Source organism: Giraffa tippelskirchi, chromosome 7 (assembly GCF_054371585.1).
Source record: "Giraffa tippelskirchi isolate mGirTip1 chromosome 7, T2T-mGirTip1v1.2.pri, whole genome shotgun sequence".
Lineage (NCBI taxonomy): Eukaryota > Metazoa > Chordata > Mammalia > Artiodactyla > Giraffidae > Giraffa > Giraffa tippelskirchi.
In genome coordinates, this window is record NC_137281.1 from 79,980,000 (window position 1) to 80,000,152 (window position 20,153).

Below are 20,153 nucleotides of genomic sequence, written 5' to 3' on the forward strand. Positions count from 1 at the left end.
GCAGTGGCAGATTTTATTTTTGGGGGTTACAAAATCACCGAGGATTGTGACTGTAGCCATGAAATTAAAAGATGCTTGCTACTTGGAAGGAAAGCTATGACAAACCTAGACAGCGTATTAAAAAGCAGACTTTGCCAACAAAGATCCACATAGTCAAAGTTACGGATTTTCCAGTAGTCATGTATGGATGTGAGAGTTGGACCATAAAGAAGACTGAGCACCAAAAAATTGACGCTTCCGAACTGTGCTGAAGAAGACTCTTGGGCTTCGAGGAGATCAAACCTCAAGAAAGTCAAAGGACTTCAACCCTGAATATTCATTGGAAGGACTGTTGCTGAAGCTGAAGTTCCAGTACATTGGCCACCTGATGTGAAGAGCTGACTCACTGGAAAAGACTCTAATGCTGGGAAAGATTGAAGGCAAAAGGAGAAGGGAGCAGCAGAGAATGAGATAGTTGGATAGCATCATTGACCCAATGGACATGAATTTGAGCAAACTCTGGGAGATCATGGAGGACAGGAGCCTGGTGTGCTGCAGTCCGTGGGATGGCAAAGAGTTGGACACAACTCAGGGACTGAACAACAACAACTCTGGTTAGTAGAATATAGATGAGTTTTTAAAAATCTGTTAGCTATCTGTTATCAAACTTTTCTACAATAAATGTTTATTGCAATTGGAATGAAGAAATATGCAATTCCTGTAAAGTGACAAAGTTCTAAATTTCATGGAACAGATGCTCAGAAAAAATAATATTTAGTAAAGAGCTAATTTTATGGTTCCTAACAGTAAATCCAGTATGATTAGGGGAAGAGGATGTCAGTGTGATCCTAATCAAAAGGCCTTACAAGGCAGGGTGCTCTCTAGATGGGCCTTGAAGCATACAGATACAAAATATAAGAGCTAGGTTTTCTTGCTGTTTTGACCACTCAAGACTTGCAAGGATCTTAGTTCTCCAACTCAGGATTGAACCTACGCCCTCTGCAGTGAAAGTTTGGAGTCATAACCACTGGACTTCCAGGGAATTCCCCAGCTAGATTTTCTCAACATGAAAAACAACATGGGCAAAGAATAAATGAAATTGTATTTTTAAAACATTAAGTCTTGTTCAAATTCTCTTTTTCAGTTACTTGCATAGAACTGGTCTTTATGTGTATAAATATTTGTACATATATATATGTGTATCTGTAACATTGCTGGACCTTAATTTGTTTTTAATAGGCTGATATTCAAGTGCAGTTGATCAGCAAAGGCCAACCAAACCCATTGAAAAATATTCTACATGAAAATGAAACTGTATTTATTGTGGAAAAAGTGGTAAGTAGTGCTTGGGCTTTGTGGGTAATTCTTAACAGCCAAGTTTGGTTTCTGAGGGATAATCGCAAATGTACACGTTTTCATGTCAGCGTATTAGTGAGAGTGAATTCTAACATCTTTTAGTAATAAGTAGAATGCTGTCCAATAGAGAGATAATGTGAACCACATAGTAATTAAAAACTTTCTAGTAGCCTCATTGAAAAAAAAATGGTGAAATTAAATTTCATACTGTAAAATTTACTTTTTCTTTTTTTCAGTTGTGTGAATTTTAACACACTTATACAATCTTGTAGTCACCACCATAATCAGAACACAAAACGGTTCCATCACCCCGAAAACTCCCTTGTGCTATCCCTTTAAAATCATTCCTTCTCCCTCATTGTAGTGTGGTCTTTAAGAGTGTCATGAATGGAATCATACGAAAGTGTGAGTAAAAATGAGTCTGGCATCTTTCAGTATAATAATGCCTTTGAGATTCATTCAAGTTGTATGTGTTCAGTGGTTCTTTTAGTTGCTAATCCATCCCTGATCCATAGAGCTAAATAAATAAGTAATATGATCATTTTTGTACAAAGTCTTGTGTGAGCACAAGTTTTCTTTACTGTAAATAGCTAGGAATAGGATTGCCGGGTCTGAAATTATGTTTATAATACTTTTTTTAAATCTAATGTTAATCATTTCAATAATTAATATAAAAATCAAAATGAGATTTTAAGTTCTTTTCCATACTGCATCTTCAAAATTTGATATGGATTTTACACTTAAATCTCAATTTGATCTGGCCATGTTTAAGGTGTTCAAAAGCCACATGTGACTGGTGGATGGCTACTGTTACATACAGCATAAGTCACTATGACTCATGAATTTCTACTTTAATTTTCTCTTGTTAAATCTAACAAGAGGGAACTTCTTATTTTTTTCATCACTTTATAATTACAACCTTACACCTTTGTGTTTTAAATATGGGAACTGTTCTGGCAAAGCAGTAGCAGTGGTTTTAGTTGAGTGCTGATAATGCTGTCATATTACACAGTTACTTTTGGGCCAGGACCCATTCTTTGGGTTTATCGTTTCTTGAAGTAAATAGAAACAGTATATAATAGGGGAAAGTGGACATTCCTTTAGAAGGAATGCCTCTGTCTGCTTTATGTCTTCATGCTGTCTGGATGGGGATTGGGATAAATGAACAGAGAGCACTCTGTTTTAAATATTACACGAAAACTCCTTTCTGAGTAGGGGATTACTTTATTTGTTTTCTGTATTAGTGGTGCTTATCTATGGTGGACAGATGCTTGGAAAATAATTATAAGTGAATTATGTGGCTGAATTTAGACTTTTGTTATGAGGAGAGAGTGTGTGTAAAGCAAAAGCTGAAAGATGAAAACGAGTTTCTAGGGAAAGGTAAAGATGAGCAGAGGAATTTGTGGAAATTGGTTGAAATACTAGTGAGAAAACAGCTTGGAGTTGGGAGGACTTACCTGGAGTTCAGTGAGGTCCTGGCATTTTTGGATGGGAAACAATTAAAATGGCCTTCATTTCTGCAAAGATCAATAGAGCTTACAGCATGAGTTTTAGTTAGATGGATAATACTGAAAGGTAGAATGGAAGGGAAAATGACATTTCTTGGATACTTCTAGGAACTAGAAGGCCTAGAAGGGAATAAAATCTGGAATCTGGCAGAAGAAATTCAAAGTTGAGGATACATCTGGGTCAGATAACTAGTAAGTATTCACTGCTAGAAAAGCTTAGTGGACAAGAACTTGAGTTTTGAAGTCAGACTACCTAGATTCAGGGGCTTCCCTGAGGCTCAGTTGGTAAAGAATCCGCCTGTAACGCAGGAGACCCCAGTTCGATTCTTGGGTCAGGAAGATCTTCTGGAGAAGGGATAGGCTACCCACTCCAGTATTCTTGGACTTCCCTTGTGGCTCAGCTGGTAAAGAATTCTCCTGCAATGTGGAAGACCTGGGTTCGATCCCTAGCTTAGGAAGATCCCCTGGAGAAGGGAAAGGCTACCCACTCCAGTATTCTGGCCTGGAGAATTCCATGGACTGCATAGTCCATGGGGTCGCAAAAAGTCGGACACAACTGAGCAACTTTCGCTTTACCTAGATTCAAATGTGGGTTTTGCTGCTCAGCTGCTTACTCTATATAAGCTATTCAGCCAGCCACTAGCTCAGTTTTCAGTCCATAAAATAGGGTTAATAACAACGATCTTTCTCAGGGTTTTTATGAAGAATAAAAGAAAGCTTGAAACAGTAGCTGGTACATAGTACATCCTTAGGAAATGTTAATTCGTTTAATTTTTGTTATTATTGGCATTGCTGAGCTATTTCACTACTTAAACACGTGGATATGAGAAACGCAAATGAGAGCTGAGAGTCCTAAGAAGAATAGACTTAAGAAGTAAGGGCTGTGCATTAAAAAGAATGAAATAATGCCATTTACAACAACATGGATGGACCTAGAGACTGTCATACTGAGCCCGAGACACAGCGACTTAGCATGCACAGGCTGTGGGGCTCTGCTGGCTACTGGAAACCCTTAAGATATGTGTCTTCTTGAAAACTAACCAAAGTTGTTGCTGTTGTTTTAATTTTAAGAACTTTATCTGAATGTCTTTCTAAAAGATAGGTTTCTTCCTTAATATAATATACCATTGACTCCTGAACAACACAGGGCTTATCTGTGTTGTTGAAAATCCTGGTGTAACTTTACAGTTGGCCCTATGTATCTGCGGTTCTACATCCACAGATTCAACCAATCATGGACTGTGTGGTACTGTAGGATTAATATTTACCATTAAAAAAATCCACATGTAAATGCACCTGCCTAGTCCGAACTTGTGTTGTTCAAGAGACAACTGTATTGGTATAGCATAGTTTAGTATATACTACTACTAGGACATGGAGGCCTGGCGTGCTGCAGTCCATGGGGTCGCAAAGAGTCGGACACAACCGAGCAACTGAATTACTAGTATAGTATAGTATTAGTACTAGTATTATAGTATACAATTAATATTATAGTATAGTGAAATTGGGAACAATATTAGAATTATACTATTAGTATCAATATTATAGTATAATATAATATAGCATAGAATTAGTATAATATAGCAAATCGTTATAGTCTGGAACCATATACCCTACATTTCTATAATAATGAGGTAATTAATGTCAGCTGCTGTAACAAATCCTGGAGACTTAGAAAATGAGTAGAAAGGGCTATGAATCTTCAAGTTTGGGGAATGACAAAATCAAGGAGTCTCCCATGGGTTTCCCTTGGTGGTTTGTATATCATTTTGTACATGGTAGAGCACTTCCTTTTCTGATGGTGTCACATACTTCCTTTATCAGTAGCAACATAGATCAATATCTTCTTATAGGACAGTGGAAGTATTTCTGATGAATGGTGAGATTTATTAGTACCCCACTGGTTTCTAGCTATGATTCTTGTCATAACCCAATCATTTTGTGCTTCAGGGTTTGGAAATCCATACATTATGTTCTAGCATAGTGAAGAGTTGACTGTTACCTGAAGTGTTTTCTTACCTGGTTAAATAATTAAATGTTTTTAAAGCCTTTAGAAAAGGAAGAACCAAGTCATGTTGAAGAGCTACAGTCTGAAGAAACTGCTATTTCTGATTTCTCTACTGGTGAAAATGTTGGGCTGCTTGCTTTACCAGTTGGGAGAGCCAGGTAAGTTTTTCTTACTCTAGGGGTGGAGGGTAGGATTTAAATTCCCCTGGCGGGCTACAGTCCATTGGGTCGCAAAAGAGTTGAACACAACTTAGCAACTAAACAACAACAAATTCTTATAAACATTGGGAAAAGAATAGGTATTTAGCCCAGATCCCTCTCTTTCTCCTTCCCCCACCCCCTTGATGTATATATACTTAATGCTGTAAGGATAATTCTAAATACTTGACTGTCCCATGGGTAACTCAAGTGTGACTAAGATGACTACGGTGATCTTCCCTTTCTCCATTTCCTTCTACTGTTTACTGTTGTTGCTTCGTAATTATTTTCCTTATTTCTAATCTGGTTCCTTGCCAATCTTTTTTTTCCTCACTCCTACCAGAGTGATTTTATGAAAGCCTGATTGTGTTGCTTCCGTGTTTAAAAAGCCTTCCGTGGTCCTTTTGCCTCGTGATAAAATCCAGATTCCTTCTGAGTGACACAGGCCTCAAAGGAACCTTCAGCCTCCAGTCCAGTGCCCAGCAGGGATTTGGAAATATGCAGGGGTACTTTTTGATTGTCAGGATGACTCAGGGGAGCTGTTGGCCTGAGCCATGGATGGTAAATGTTATGCAATGCCTGGGGCTCTCCTGTCCAATGAGGAATTATCCCACCCAATGCCAGAAGTACCCCTGTTGGAAACCCTACTGCCTCTGTCTGCTTAGCCACCTTCACTACCCTCCCCCCTCCTACCATATGACTTTCCGTCTGCCTGGTCTCCCTCAACTCCAAAACCAAAAGTATTTGCTATCAAGAAGTCCTGTCTTTTGAGAATTATTTGCATACCAGTCTCCAGCACTAAAGTATAAGCTTCTAGAGGCCAATGTGCTCTGGCCTCTGGTCTGGTCATATATATAATATTAGAGAACAAAGGGACTTCCTGGTGGTCCAGAGGTTAGGACTTCACCCTCTGACACAGCAGGGGTGCGAGTTTGATACCTGGTCGGGGAGCTAAGACCCCACATCCCTCATGGCCAATAAGACAAAGCATAAAGCAGAAGCAGTGTTGTAACAAATTCAGTAAGGACTTTAAAAATGGTCTACATTTAAAAATCCTTGAAAAAAAAAAATACTGGAGAATAAGGACTATTGTAGTATTCAAAGTGACTTTCCTTTGTAGTGGGTTTTTTGGTTTTCTTTTGATGTGTAGAAACTTTTAAAATCTTTTGTAGTTAATCACTCTTTCATGGCTTCTTGATGTTAAGTCATATTTGGCATTTTTTTCTTTCCTCTCCCACAACTTGAGCATTACTTATGCACGTTGTTTTCTCCAGCCAGTGTTTGTTTGGATTCATCCATATGCGTATCATTTCTTTGCTCTCCATTTCTTCTTGCATATTTCAGACCTTCCTTCTGGGATTATTATATTTCTTTTCTGAAGTACAGTCCTTTAGAAATGCCTTTTCTGAACATATGTTGGTAATAAATTTAGTTTTCATCTCTTTGAAAAATTTTAAGCTGTATTTTTGAGTAACTTTTAATTCTGATGCACTCTCAAATATACAGAAAAGTTTAAAAGAACTGTGCAAGAACTTCTGTGTACACTTAACCAGGTTTCACCAAAGTTTACATTTTGCTGCCTCTGCTTTGTGATTCTATGGCTTATTCCTCCTCCCCTTCTCCTCCTCTTATTCCTTTCCACACCCCCATCTATGTAACAAACACATAGCACACACACACACTTTTGTAATGAAATATTGACAGTATGTTGGAGACACTGTGCTCTTTTACCCTTGAATACCTAACTATGTATTTCCTAAAACCTAATACCTTCTCTTATATAACCACAGAACAGCCATCAAAATCTGGGAATTTAACATTGTTAAAATAATACTATCTAATTCACAGACTATATTCAAATTTTTGTGTTCAGTGACTAATGACCTCAAGCTTCTCTTTATGTATTTATTGACTTCTTCCTTCTCCCACCTCTAGCTTTATTGAGAAGTAATTGACATATTCTGTTATTTCTTTTGCTTAATCTCAGAGCCTGCTTCCACTCCTATTGACCCTGTATCCCCACCATACTGAACTCTCTGCTTGTAGCTATACTTGGTCACTTTTTGGTGTGTGGATCTTGACCTGTCTGGTGTGCCCTGCTCTCACTTCTCCGGGTGAAACATTTCTGTATTTTGCCACTTAATTGCCAGATTTTTGTTTCTGGGACACTGTGATAGTGTGATGTGTAAGAAGAAGCATATCTGATCTTGGTCCTGGAACCCAGCTCCTAAAAACCTTTGGAATTTCCTAGGGGTTGAGAACAATAAAAGTGTCTTTTTTAATGCTAATGAGGTGGCTTTTGGACCTCCCCACTCCGAGTGAATTATGGATGGGGGCTGGTTGCCTGGGGAACCAAGCATGTGAGTAGGGGGTTGGAAGTTTGAGTCCCACCCCAACCTCTGGAGAGGGAGAGGGGTTAGAGTTTAAGTTTAGTCTCCTGGTGAGGGGTTGGGACTCAACCCCTCCCTAAGTTCAGTTAGTCACAATTGTGTCTATGTAATGAAACCTCCATTAAAACCCAAAAGGAGAGGGCTTGGAGAGCTTCTGGGTTGGTAAACATGTGGAGGTACGGGGAGAGCAGCTTGCTAGGAGAGGGCATGGAAACTCTGTGCCCTTTCCCCATACCTTTTCCTTTGCTTCCCTTCCATCTGGCTGTTCCTGAGTTCTACCCTTGTACAATAAACTAGTAATCTAGCAAGTAAAATATTTCTCTGAGTTCTGGGAGCAAATTAATTGAACTTAGGGAGGGGGTTATCAGAACCTGTGATCTATAGACACATAGATGACAACTTGGACTCTTGGAACTGGCAATACAAGTTGGAGGTGAGGCAGGCTTGTAGGACTGAGCCTTTAACCTATGGTTGCTGATGCTATCTTTGGGTAGATAGTGTCAGAACTGAGTTAAATTGTAGGATAGCAGCTAGTGTCAGAGAATTGCTTAGTGTAAGGAAAAAACCCCACTTTGGAATTGCTACAGAATGTTAGATGGTGATCAGAAGTGGGATCAGAGTCAGCATCATAGCTACTGTTCATGATATCTTTTGAAAAGAAAACTTGAATGATCAACAACCTCTACCTCTAATTTGTTCTTCCTACTCTTGTTTCCAAGGCAGTTAATTGGATTTTATACCATGGCTCACAATCCTAATATGACCCATTTGAAGATTAATCGGCCAGTTACCGCCCTTCCTCCTCTTTGGGTAAGGTGTGATGGTTCAGATCCTGAAGGTATCAGTTGGCTGGGAGCTGAGCTTATCTCAACCAGTAGCAACATCACAGGAATTGTCTTGTACATGGTCACCTGTAAAGGTGAGAGCTCACTTCTCTTTTGTGGAGGTGTGTGTATTTATTTATTTGTGTAATTACTGTTGCATGGTTTTTACTAAAACTCGATATATCAAGAGCGAAGTGCACACAATGAAGCTTGTGTTAGCCACCACGAGTCTACTCTAGTATGTAACCTGCAGCATGTGGGAGATATTTCAGAGACAGATTTCCAAAAGTCTAAATAGGAGTTTATGGCTGTTTTATTTGGGTTTCATTTCATTTACATGTGTGTATTTTTTGAAATTTTCATTGGAGGATAAAGAAGTTGAATATAATGATAATATAATTCCAATGTCATAATAGGCATTTAATTATACTCTTGGTAGTAGTATTGACCTTTGTTCCACTTTCCTTGTTTTAAAAACATTTCATCTGTGGTTTAAAACTAAATTTCTATAGTTATTAGTATTGTGAATTAGATTGTAATTTTTTAGCTGTAATGATGTAATTTTGAACTGAACCTGTAAAGATTTTTTTATCATGTCCTACAGTGGATAAAAATTATTCTGTAAATCTTGAAGACCTAAAAAATTCACACAAGAAAAGACATCACTTGTCTACTGTAAGTATTTCTCTTCTTTCATATTATTTTCTTTTAACTGCTATCAATCTGCCTTCCTAGTGTAAAGGATTTTTTTCATTCCTAATCAGTTCAGTTCAGTTCAGTTGCTCAGTTGTGTCCGACTCTTTGCAACCCCATGAACCACAGCATGCCAGGCCTCCCTGTCCATCACCAACTCCCGGAGTCCACCCCAACCCATGTTCATTGAGTCGGTGATGCCATCCAACCATCTCATCCTCTGTCGTCCCCTTCTCCTCCTGCCCTCAATCTTCCCCAGCATCAGGGTCTTTTCAAATGAGTCAGCTCTTCACATCAAGTGGCCCAAGTATTGGAGTTTCAGCTTCAACATCATCAGTCCTTCCAATGAATACCCAGGACTGATCTCCTTTAGGATGGACTGGTTGGATCTCCTTGCAGTCCAAGGGACTCTCAAGAGTCTTCTCCAACACCACAATTCAAAAGCATCAATTCTTCGGTGCTCAGCTTTCTTTATAGTCCAACTCTCACATCCATACATGACAACTGACGAAACCATAGCCTTGACTAGACGGACCTTTGTTGACAAAGTAATGTCTCTGCTTTTTAATGTGCTGTCTAGGCTGGTCATAACTTTCCTTCCAAGGAGTAAGCGTCTTTTAATTTCATGGCTGCAGTCACCATCTGCAGTGATTTTGGAGCCCAGAAAAATGAAGTCAGCCACTGTTTCCACTGTTTCCCCATCTATCTGCCATGAAGTGATGGGACCCGATGCCATGATCTTAGTTTTCTGAATGCTGAGCTTTAAGCCAACTTTTTCACTCTCCTCTTTCACTTTCATCAAGAGGCTCTTTAGTTCTTCGTCACTTTCTGCCATAAGGGTGGTATCATCTGCATATCTGAGATTATTGATATTTCTCCTGGCAATCTTGATTCCAGCTTGTGCTTCCTCCAGCCCAGCGTTTCTCATGATGTACTCTGCATATAAGTTAAATAAGCAGGGTGATATGACTAGATATTTTTCTGTAGTATCAAAATGTTTATTTTCATGTCAACTAATGACTGAAAATATATGCCTTATCTTTTAGCTAATCTTTGTGATGAAAAAGAATTGTCTCGTTTTTCCATTTGGCACAGCACTTTTTCTTCTTTGGGGAAAAGAATCAGTCATTTTGATAATGGGCCTTTGGCCTTGTGAAAGCACAGCTCATGTTCTGCTAAATGTGCTCTCTTTTACAGTTAACAGCCAGCGGCTTTGCCCAGTATGAGCTCTTTAAGTCCACTGCCTTGGATGATACAGTTGCTGCCTCACAAACGACGATCACTTTGGATATTTCCTGGAGTCCTGTGGATGAGATTCTTCAGACCCCTCCACTCTCTTCAACTGCAACTCTGGTAGGAGCCAACCCTCCTTTCTGTTGAGTTTACTGGGTGTGGGTTTACTTTGAACTTGCTAGTTCCCTGGACAGCTCTGAAAGGTTCAGCCTGAAGTCTCACCAGCACAGCCAGTGAAGGTTTTGCCAGGTTGTCTGATCCATCAGTTATCTACAGTGCTGCAATTAGTAATTACGTAACTTAAGAATTTTCAATAGGGACCCAAATGGAATCATCACAGTGACTTATAATCCCTGCTGTTCTTAAAAGAATGCAGATATTGGGAACACATCAAGAATCATTGTTCTGTTCAGCCCTTTCACCCTATATTTACATTTCTAGGATCTGTCTTAAGAAATTAATCAGAATTGGTAACAAAAATATATGGGCAAAGATATTCAGTGCAGTCATACAGCTGTGTTTTGAAAATATTAAAAACAAAACCTGAATGATCGGTAGAAAAATAAATAGATTTCCTGATGAAATAGTATATACATATTTTTAAATTACTATTTAAAATATCTTTAATAATGAAAGAAAATGCTTATTATTATGAAAAAAAAACCCCAAAAGTACAAAATTTATGTACAGTGGGATCTCAACTATGGTTTAAAAAATATGTACACAAAGTCCTGGGTAGTGTTAAAAGTGGTTTTCCCAGGGTTGTGGGCTGGTGAATAATTATATAATTATATTCTTAACACTTTTCTTTTCCTGCAGTAGGCACTGACATGCAATGGCATTTACTATTTTCTTTCAAATCTCTTCACCCCCCTTCACCTTTTTTTGTTTGTTTGTTTTATTGAGGGGAGGGAGAGTGTTGTTTTTGGTGTGTGGTAATGCTAACTTTGTCATTGAGTCTTTTTTTTTTTTAATTAAATTTATTTTTAATTGGAGGATAATTGCTTTACAATATTATATTGGTTTCTGCCATACATCAACATGAATCAGCCACAGGTATACATATGTCCCCCAGCTCTTGAACCTCCCTCTTACCTCCTACCCTGTCATCGAGTCTTGAAGTGTGTTTGTATTTCTACTCCTTGCCCTTTTGGAAATTCAGTGACACAAAGCAAGAGAGTGTGTGCTCTGTGTAGCTACAGTTGTATTGAGAGGGGTTGTGGTGGCCTGAATTGAGATTTCTGTATTGGGATGGCCAGAGTCTATATTTCTGGGGAAGGTATACCAAATGAAGTGTTGACCTAATTTTTCAGTTCGCTAGTGTTTTATGAAATATTTTTAAATGTGTGGGTAGTTTGAAATGCAAGTAACTGTGACCCTGATGGAGAAAAGATGGGATTACCAGTGAAAACTGACTCTGGGAACTTTTTAGAATATCAAGGTGGAATCGGGAGAGCCCAGAGGTCCTCTGAGTCAGCTTCACAGAGAACTGAAATTTCTCCTTGTAAGTATCCTTCTTGAATTTGTTACCTGCATTAGATCTCATATTTCCATAAAAATCTTTGCTATTTCATTGTTATTTAATTTTGTGTTCTTCAAAATTTGTTCCAAATGTTACATGCTTAGCAGTTGAGGCAGTTGTCCTTGCAATTAAAGGGAACATTTATCAGTGAGTTAATAGTTAATAATTAAGAGTTCTTTCACCTTTTCTACTGAAGTATTTGGATTTTATTCATATGATGGATTCCCTTCTTTCCAGGTGAGTCAGCTGCCAGTTTATTCCAAATGCATATATAATCTGCTTGTTAATAACTGGAATTTGATGCTGAAGATTAATGAGCATGTGTTTCAAGAATTTTGTGTTTCAGTAATTTTAGCTCCACTCTACAAATTCAATCCCAAAGGGGCGGGCAAGGGGGGCTCATTTTAATGCGGGAGAAATTCCGTATGTCTTAAGTTGGCATACAAAGACAGTTATATCCAGTCACTGACTACTTAATTACTTTTTTCTTTTCTTTTTTTAACAGCTTTATTGATATAAATTGTATCCCATAAAATACACTCGTTTTAAGTATAGAATTCAGTAGTTTTTAGTGTACTGACAGAGTTTGTACAACCATGACCATATTTAATTTTAGGATATTTTCATCACCCCCCAAAGAAATCCCATACCCATTAACAGAAACCTGCCAGCCACTAATTTACCTTCTGTAGTAGTTCTTTTCTTTTTCTTACTGAGGAACACCAGTGTATAGGTATAGTACGTTTGTGTTTATCCATTCGTCAGTTGATGGGTATTTCACTTGTTCTTACTTTTTGGCTATTCATGAATAATGCTGCCATGAATAGTATATAAGTTTTTATGTGACATATAAACTCTTAGGTGGAGTTGCTGGGTCATATGGTAGCTCTTTAACTACCTCTTGACTTTTAACTTTTTGTGTTTAACCTTTTGAGGAACTGCCAAACTGAGTGGTTGCATCATTTTACATTCCCATAGCAGTGTGTGAGGGTTCCAGTTTCTCCATATCCTTGCCTCCATATGCTTGATACTATCTTTTTTATTGATGTTACAGCCATCCTAGTGGGAATGAAGTGATATCTCATTATGGTGTTGTTTTCTTGTTTTTTGGCTGCTTTGTGAGGCATTTGGGATCTTAGTTCCCTGACCAGGGGTCAGACCCACACCCTTTGCAGTGGAAGTGCAGTCTTAACCACTGGACCGCCAGGGAAGTCCCTCATTGTAGTTTGGATTTGCCTTTCTCTGATAGCTAATGACATTGAACATGTTTTCATGTTCTTATTGGCTCCTACTTATTTCTTTAGCTTGATCTCACATCCTACTCTGCTGCATTGAGCTCCCTGCTTATGGTAGCTCCAGTCCCATCACGCCATCGCTTTCTGGTGTGTGTGTGTGTGTCTTGATCTGCCTAGTGTGCCCTTTTCCCACCTCTTTGCTGGGTTATCTGTGACATCTTCACCTGAGACTATTTACCGATTCCCCAGAATAGGTTGTGCTGCCATAGAACTTTACACACACCCCTTCTCAGAGGGTTTATCAAACAGTAATTTCTTTACTCCTCTGACTCCCCTACTAGACTTGAGTGCCAGGTACCTCATAGTGCCTTCACCTTCTGCCACAGTACTAGGCATTGTTCATACTTTTACCTCCTCTCATTACTTCCCTGTTTGTGAAAAACTTGATACCTTTTCTGCCTTTCTCATCTTTCTTCTTCCTTGAGAGCTCCTCTTTCAGGACCCTTCCCGTGGGCTTCTGTCATACTTCTAACCTCCTATCTCTGCCCTCCTCTCTCCACCCCAGCAGAGGCCTCATCCATTTAGTGATTTGACTAATGCCTTTATAAGGGAACTCCAGACTCCTGTCTTTAAGCTGCTACCACTTCCAATCTTTCCCACTTTAGTTCTCACTTGAGTAGAGGGTTCTTCCCTCCAATTCAGTTTGTCCAAAATGAAACTTGAATCAAATCTCCAGACTGGATCACCTTAATAAGCCCCTGATTTCTGTCTGTAATTTCACCATTCCTTCCATTCACAGGCTAGAAACCTTACCTTTTACTTCAGTAAGATCTAGTTACTGCCACAGCTAGAAGCTGCCATTCTACTGTGTGCCCAGTGTGTGGTGCTAGATGGTTCTGTTATGATGTCTGAGGTGTCAGCAACTGGTAAATGGAAGAGCTGGTTTAAAACTCATTGAAATATATGTCTGTCTGACTTGAAAGTCCAAGCTGTGTTATTAATGTGATCTCCCTTAGAAATTCACAAACTCTTCGATGTGCACATTGCCATTGTTTCTCCAAGTTCAATCCCCTGTATTTGTATAAATAGTATAAATAGGTGGGATTTTCTTTTTTTTCTTTTCTTCTATTCCTCATATATTTTTGCCTATCTATATGTCTCTCTGGAGTATACTTTTTTTTTTTCCTTTGAGGTTTCTTTCACTGTGCCCATCTTAGATAAAGCCCTTATCACTTCCCTTCTTGACCACTCTAATGATCCTTCACTGTTTATCCACAGGGACACACACTCATGGCATCTTGGGCAGAATCACGCTTTGTGGTTTAGGACCATTCTACACCTGGGAAGATATGTAGCATCCTTGCACACATGCCAGGTCGCTTCAGTCGTGTCTGACTCTTTGCAACCCTATGCAACATAGCCCGCCAGGCTCCTCTGTCCACAGGATTCTCCGGGCAAGAATACTGGAGTGGGTTGCTATGCCATCCTCCAGGAGATCTTCCCAACCCAGGAATCAAACAGGAGTCTCCTTTGTCTCCGTTTTAGCAGGCGGGTTCTTAACCACTAGCGCCACCTGTAGCATCCTTGGCCCCTACCAAACTAAATGCCCATAGTCATTGTGACACCAGAATTTATCTTCACATTTTGCCAAAGACTCCCTGGTGGTGATGGATGAGCTTACTTCCATTGAGAAACATCGTACTTCTTTTTTTCCTTAGACTCTATCCTGAGTATTTGTGATGGGGGAATTCTCAGCTGCTTGATCATGTCATTTTCCTGCCAAAAAATCAACAGTGACTGTTGTCTTCCAAATGAAATTAAAAAATGCTCTAAGATCATTCTTCCTGTTTAATCCCTACTCTTAGTAGTCTTATTTCCTGCTATTGCCTGGGTGTTTACTCCACTCTGGTGGAAACATCTCACCCTCTTCATCTTGTCTCCTGTTCTTTGCCTGGGATGGTTCCCCCATATAAGTCAAGCCAATGTTTCCCATCATTCCTCTGGCTATTCCAGCTTATCTTGACCTCGACCTCTTTCCTTACTTCAGTTTAGATACTCTACGTATAGGCATACATATTCATGTTATTTTTATGTAAACTTCCATTCAGTCTCTGTAACACACATAATTAAAGTTCAGAATACCATCTTTAGCATCAGACTGCTGGATATATATCCTGGCATTGTCAGTTACTAACTGTGTGACCTTAAGCAAGTTAATTAACCTCTCTTGGTCTCAGTAAAATGTGAGTGATAGTAGTATCTGCCTCACTGGATTTTTGCGAGGATTAAATAACATACTACATATGAAACATTTAGAATAGTTCCTGGCATCTCATTAAACATTCAAGAAAAATAGGTATTAGGAATGCCCTGGAGGTCCAGTGGTTAGGACTCCATGCTCTCACTGCTGAGGGCCTGGGTTTGATTCTTGGTGCAGGAGCTAAAATCCCACAAGGTGGGTGGTGCAGCCAAGAAAAAAGATACTAATATTATTACTATTGATAAATACATCTTACTGATAACTTTATATTTTGCTAACAAGTTTTGGGGGTTTTTTTTGTTTGTTTTTAAATCTCTCACAGGTTTTGGCTGATGGTTTGAGGACTGGTGTAACTGAATGGCCTGAGCCTCTGGAAGCAAAATCTGCTGTTGAACTTGTGCAGGAATTTCTGAATGGTGTTTGTTTTCCTGAGTCACACTTGGCTTTTGTTTATTTTTCTTAATTGGGAATTTATGCTTGCTATATTTAAATGTAAATTGTTTTTTTAGGCTTAGTGTTTTTTTTGGTAGATATACCTAAAGCTGTAGGTCTTTCATGGTGAGAGGGACAGCTTTCATTCTGATAAAAATTTCAGTGATTTTAAGAATTAATAATACATATTTAATTTACATTTTATATACTGCAATCATATTTGAGATTGTGGAAGAAGACGGATGGAACAGTAACCTTAGAGCACCTACCATGTGCTTGACGTGTGTCAGGGGCTTTCATTGTATCTCAGTCCATCCTCACATCCCTACCTAGTGGGTATCTATTCAGCCTCCATTGGAGAGTTAAATAATTGCTAAAATACCTGGTTATTGTTCTACTCTCCTCATTTGCCATTTGAAAACAGGATTAGAGTGGAAATAATTTGGAAAGAAGGAGAATAAAATCCAGAGTTTAATAAGATTTTGCCACTTTCTAGAGTTAAATAAGCTGAATGAATTTGGTGATTCTACAAAAAAAGACACCGAGGTAAGTGATTGTTATCAGGAAAGTACACTGAAAGAGCTTGTAAAATTGGGTTGTACTGTTGTCTTTCACATCATAAAATCTCAAATGGGTCTGCTACAGCCAAGGTAGCATTTTGAGGATAGTTTTTTGTTGGTCTTTGATGTCAGCACTAGTGATTACTTTCCTTAAAAACTGATGGATATATTTAAAGAGAACTAGTACATATTTATTATTAATTGTTTAACTGCAGAGAAATGGAAATGACTATGTTAATATACTATGAGGTGATATTATTATAGCATGTTAATAGGCTATGAGATAGTACATTATTATGCCATAGGTGGTATTATTAAATTGTGCTAAACCTGTTGTCATTTGACAAGTAGGAAAATGGAGACCAAGGTAATTAAATATTTTTCCAGGGTAAGAAAGTCAAGTGCTTGCTTTTAGGCATCAGAGTTTGAAAGCAATTTTAGGGGTTCTGTTTTTCACTGCCTATTTACTTGTATCTCCTCATTAATGGATGAAGTTGTAGAAGATGCATTCATGCCTCTTTTTATATGTGTTCATGATCCCACCTTTTCTCAGAGTAGCATTTGAAAGTTTACTGGTCTTAAACTATTGTGCTTTTTAAAAAATAAATTGAGTATTTTCTGGCACTCAATTCTTTTCCAGATAGTAAAGCATGACGCTGCTGCAGTTGATGGGTCTATTGAGTGTCTTCTCACAGTACGGGGTGATCTCGATTTTGCTGAGCAGCTGTGGTGCAAAATGAGCAGTAGTAGGTATCCATCAGCATTGTGAAATAAAATTTTTCCTGTTATTTCTTAACGTTTACTTTTAAGTCTTTTGAAAATAATAATGTGTATTGCTAGCCTTGTATGGATATCTGGTTTCTGTTTTATCAAACTCAGTTCTAATAACGCATTGGCATATTTTGCTCAAGAATTATACTAAGACCAGGCAATTCATAGAACCTGTCCTTTTCTCTTGCCTGAAGATTTAGGTGGGTTCTATGCTGTATTTGTATTAACTAAAACATATCTTAGTGAAATTATAATTATTAGGAAAAGGAAAAGATATTCCATAATATTTGACTGAATATATTATTTTATGGCAATGAGTTTAATTTCTTTCTTTAAAAGTGCTCCCTTTGGAGGAGGGGAGGGCTTTAATTTCTCTCTCTTTTCACCATCCATAAAATTCAGATACTTGTCTTCCCTCTTCATTTGTGTATCCTTAAAATGAATGATATGTTTGATCTGCAGAAATAACCATGAGAATAATGTTAGACTGACTTGCTTTCCAAGGTGTGATTTCTTATCAAGACTTGGTGAAGTGTTTCACATTGGTCGTCCAGAGTCTACAGCGTGGTGACATACAGCCGTGGGTAGGTTTAGTAGTGTGTGTGCTCCTTTTCTCAGCAGCAGAGCAAACCGATGAGGGGCACAAGCTCTGGAGCAGACTGCCTGATTCTGAATTCTAGTTTTGCAACTTTCTACCTGTATAAACTTGGCCAGGGTCCTTAATTCATGTGAAGCACTTAGGACCTAGTTCATAGTTTAGTGCACAGCATTTGTAAGTTACCTCTATTGTCATTACTGTTGCTGTGAACAGTCCTTCTCATACACTACTGATGAAAGTATGGATTGGAAAGCAATTATGACAATGTACTGAGATGCTCAAAATGAATCCATCCTAAGGCCATATGCAGAAGTATGTGTCAAGAGTTTACATATTGGGGGCTTCTCTGGTCTCAGAAGATTCCACGTGCAGTGGCGCCAACTAAGCCTGCGAGCTGCAGCTACTGAAACCCGCGGGCCTAGAGCCTGTGCTCTGCGACAAGAGCAGCCGCCACAGTGGCTCCACAGTGGAGAGTGGCCCCCACATGCTGCGGCTAGAGAGCCTATGTGCGCCAGTGAAGACTCACCATGGCCAAAAGAAATGAATCTTTTTAAAAAACGATTGTATCGGGATAGTCATTATAGCCTCATTTACAGTAGCAAAAATTCTAAATGAACTGACTGTTAATGGATGACTAAGTAAACCATGAAACAGCCACATAATGGAACATGTTAATAGTTGCTACAGATGATGTGCAGAAATGCTTACAATGTTCAGTAAAAGATTACACACTATTGTATGAAAGATAGAAATTTTGGAGAGAAAAACCTCTGAACAAATACACTAAAATACGCTAGTCCCTTTTGGTGGTAGGGTTACAAATGAGTTTCTCCAACTGCATTATACATTTCTATATTCTATGGATTTTCCATAATGAATTTATAGTTTTATAATGAAAAAATTTAAGTTAAAAGCTAGAAACAAAAAGATTCCTCATTTAGTAGGAATTATTTTAAATAATGCAACTGCCAATTCATAACAAGATAGAAACTTTCCTAGGTGTGAATAGAGATACACTCTAGAGCAGAAGCTTGCAAACTCTCAAATAGATTTGATCATTCTGTGCATTTTAGTCTTGCCCATTGAATTTTTCTTAGTTTCTGTTTGTGAGATATTTACAAGTGTATCATACCATGTGCAACAAGTGCAAAATGAAAATAGTATTAAAAAAGAAAAATGTAAAGGATTGTGTTGGAAATGAGAGTTAACAGAAGGACAGTAAATGAGAAAATGTCAAATGTCAAATATTTTAGGTATGTTTAAATTTAATTATTTAGCATTTGGAACACATGTTAGATCTAGTAAGTTCACAGCTCTTTTTATTCTCCAAATGATTGAGTTAGTCTTTTGGCTACTATAGCCAATAAGGAGGTTTTTGGAATGGCATTTTAGAAACTGACAGGTTTGTAGCTTAGATGCTTTCATTCAAATAATTTATAATGTCAGGAGATGAAAAATGTGATTTATAATTTTTTAGTTTTTAGTTAATGCAGTTTGCTTCTCGTTCACTTACTTGACTTTTTATATTTTTAATTGTGGCTTTATAAACTTTTCCCAATTTCTAGCTTCATAGTGGGAGTAACAGTTTACTGAGTAAGCTCATTCATCAGTCTTACCATGGAACCATGGACACAGTTTCTCTCAGTGGGACTGTTCCGGTTCAGATGCTTTTGGAAATTGGTTTGGATAAACTGAAGAAAGATTATATCTGTTTTTTCATAGGTAAGTCCCTTTCCCAACTCAGAAAATTAAAAGCAACATCATAGTTGTCAGCCATAGGTATGCTCAGATTTTATCTTTGTACTTGTCCCTAATTATTTGTAGTCCTGGCTTTGCCTCTGGTTCACTATGAGACAGGTACTTTCATTTTCTGAGCCTTATTTTTTTGTTTGTTAAATATATTAGATTAAAGATAACTACAGGTTTTGTTTGTCTTTATTTCAAACGTTTTGAGATTCTTTAGGGTTAATGTAGTAAATAAAACCCTTTTTTAAAATGACATACTGTTTTAATACTCACCTTGTTTTTATTAGGGGCAAACTATGATCAGTTTTAGAATAAGTATTAATTTATATTTATGGTGTAATGTACAAGAAAATTTGGTGATTTGTGAGAAACTGTTCAGCTTGAGCATTTCTTATATATATGAACTATGAAATGTTTTTCTTAGCTTGTTTGATTTGTAGTAGATAAAACCTAAAGCTTATTGGCATCTCTTCATTTTTTTTTTTGATAGGTCAGGAACTTGCATCTTTGAATCATTTGGTGAGTTTTTGTTCTCAAGTTGGTTTTTCTTTTATTTGGTCATTCTGCCATACAGTTATTAAGTGCCTATTCTGTGCCAGCTTATGTCCTAGGAAACAGATACATTAAGACAGGCAGTTAATTACACTGTCTAGTAAACCAAACAAAAAAGTAGCCCATTTAATGTCACTCCTCATTCTCTGTAGAAGTATGATACTGACATAAGGTTGTATCTTGCTTAAGCCAGTGTACTTCCACAATTCTTCATTTATCTGAAATGGTTAGAAAATGCCTTTCTATGTTTGGTAAGCCCTACAAGGGAATGTTTGCTTTATATTCTTTT

At 38.0% G+C, this 20,153-nt stretch overlaps 1 protein-coding gene across 10 annotated transcripts in view; it reads left to right on the forward strand.

Moving 5' to 3' along the window:
- Nucleotides 1–20,153, forward strand: part of ZWILCH (zwilch kinetochore protein) — a 42,042-nt gene that overhangs the window by 7,504 nt on the left and 14,385 nt on the right. For 2 of the 10 annotated variants that reach the window (XM_081511810.1, XM_081511804.1), the window contains exons 3-14: nucleotides 1,219–1,314; nucleotides 4,891–5,009; nucleotides 8,158–8,357; nucleotides 8,867–8,937; nucleotides 10,153–10,308; nucleotides 11,621–11,692; nucleotides 15,528–15,621; nucleotides 16,134–16,183; nucleotides 16,838–16,943; nucleotides 17,473–17,552; nucleotides 19,132–19,288; nucleotides 19,803–19,831. In XM_081511810.1, coding sequence (XP_081367936.1) covers nucleotides 8,180–8,357; nucleotides 8,867–8,937; nucleotides 10,153–10,308; nucleotides 11,621–11,692; nucleotides 15,528–15,621; nucleotides 16,134–16,183; nucleotides 16,838–16,943; nucleotides 17,473–17,552; nucleotides 19,132–19,288; nucleotides 19,803–19,831 — 993 coding nt within the window. In that variant the 5' untranslated portion in view covers nucleotides 1,219–1,314; nucleotides 4,891–5,009; nucleotides 8,158–8,179. Of the gene's footprint in view, nucleotides 1–1,218; nucleotides 1,315–2,951; nucleotides 3,036–4,890; nucleotides 5,010–8,157; nucleotides 8,385–8,866; nucleotides 8,938–10,152; nucleotides 10,309–11,620; nucleotides 11,693–15,527; nucleotides 15,622–16,133; nucleotides 16,184–16,837; nucleotides 16,944–17,472; nucleotides 17,553–19,131; nucleotides 19,289–19,802; nucleotides 19,832–20,153 lie in introns of all 10 variants that reach the window. The other 8 variants (XM_081511808.1, XM_081511811.1, XM_081511812.1 and 5 more) reach the window with 8 other exon arrangements.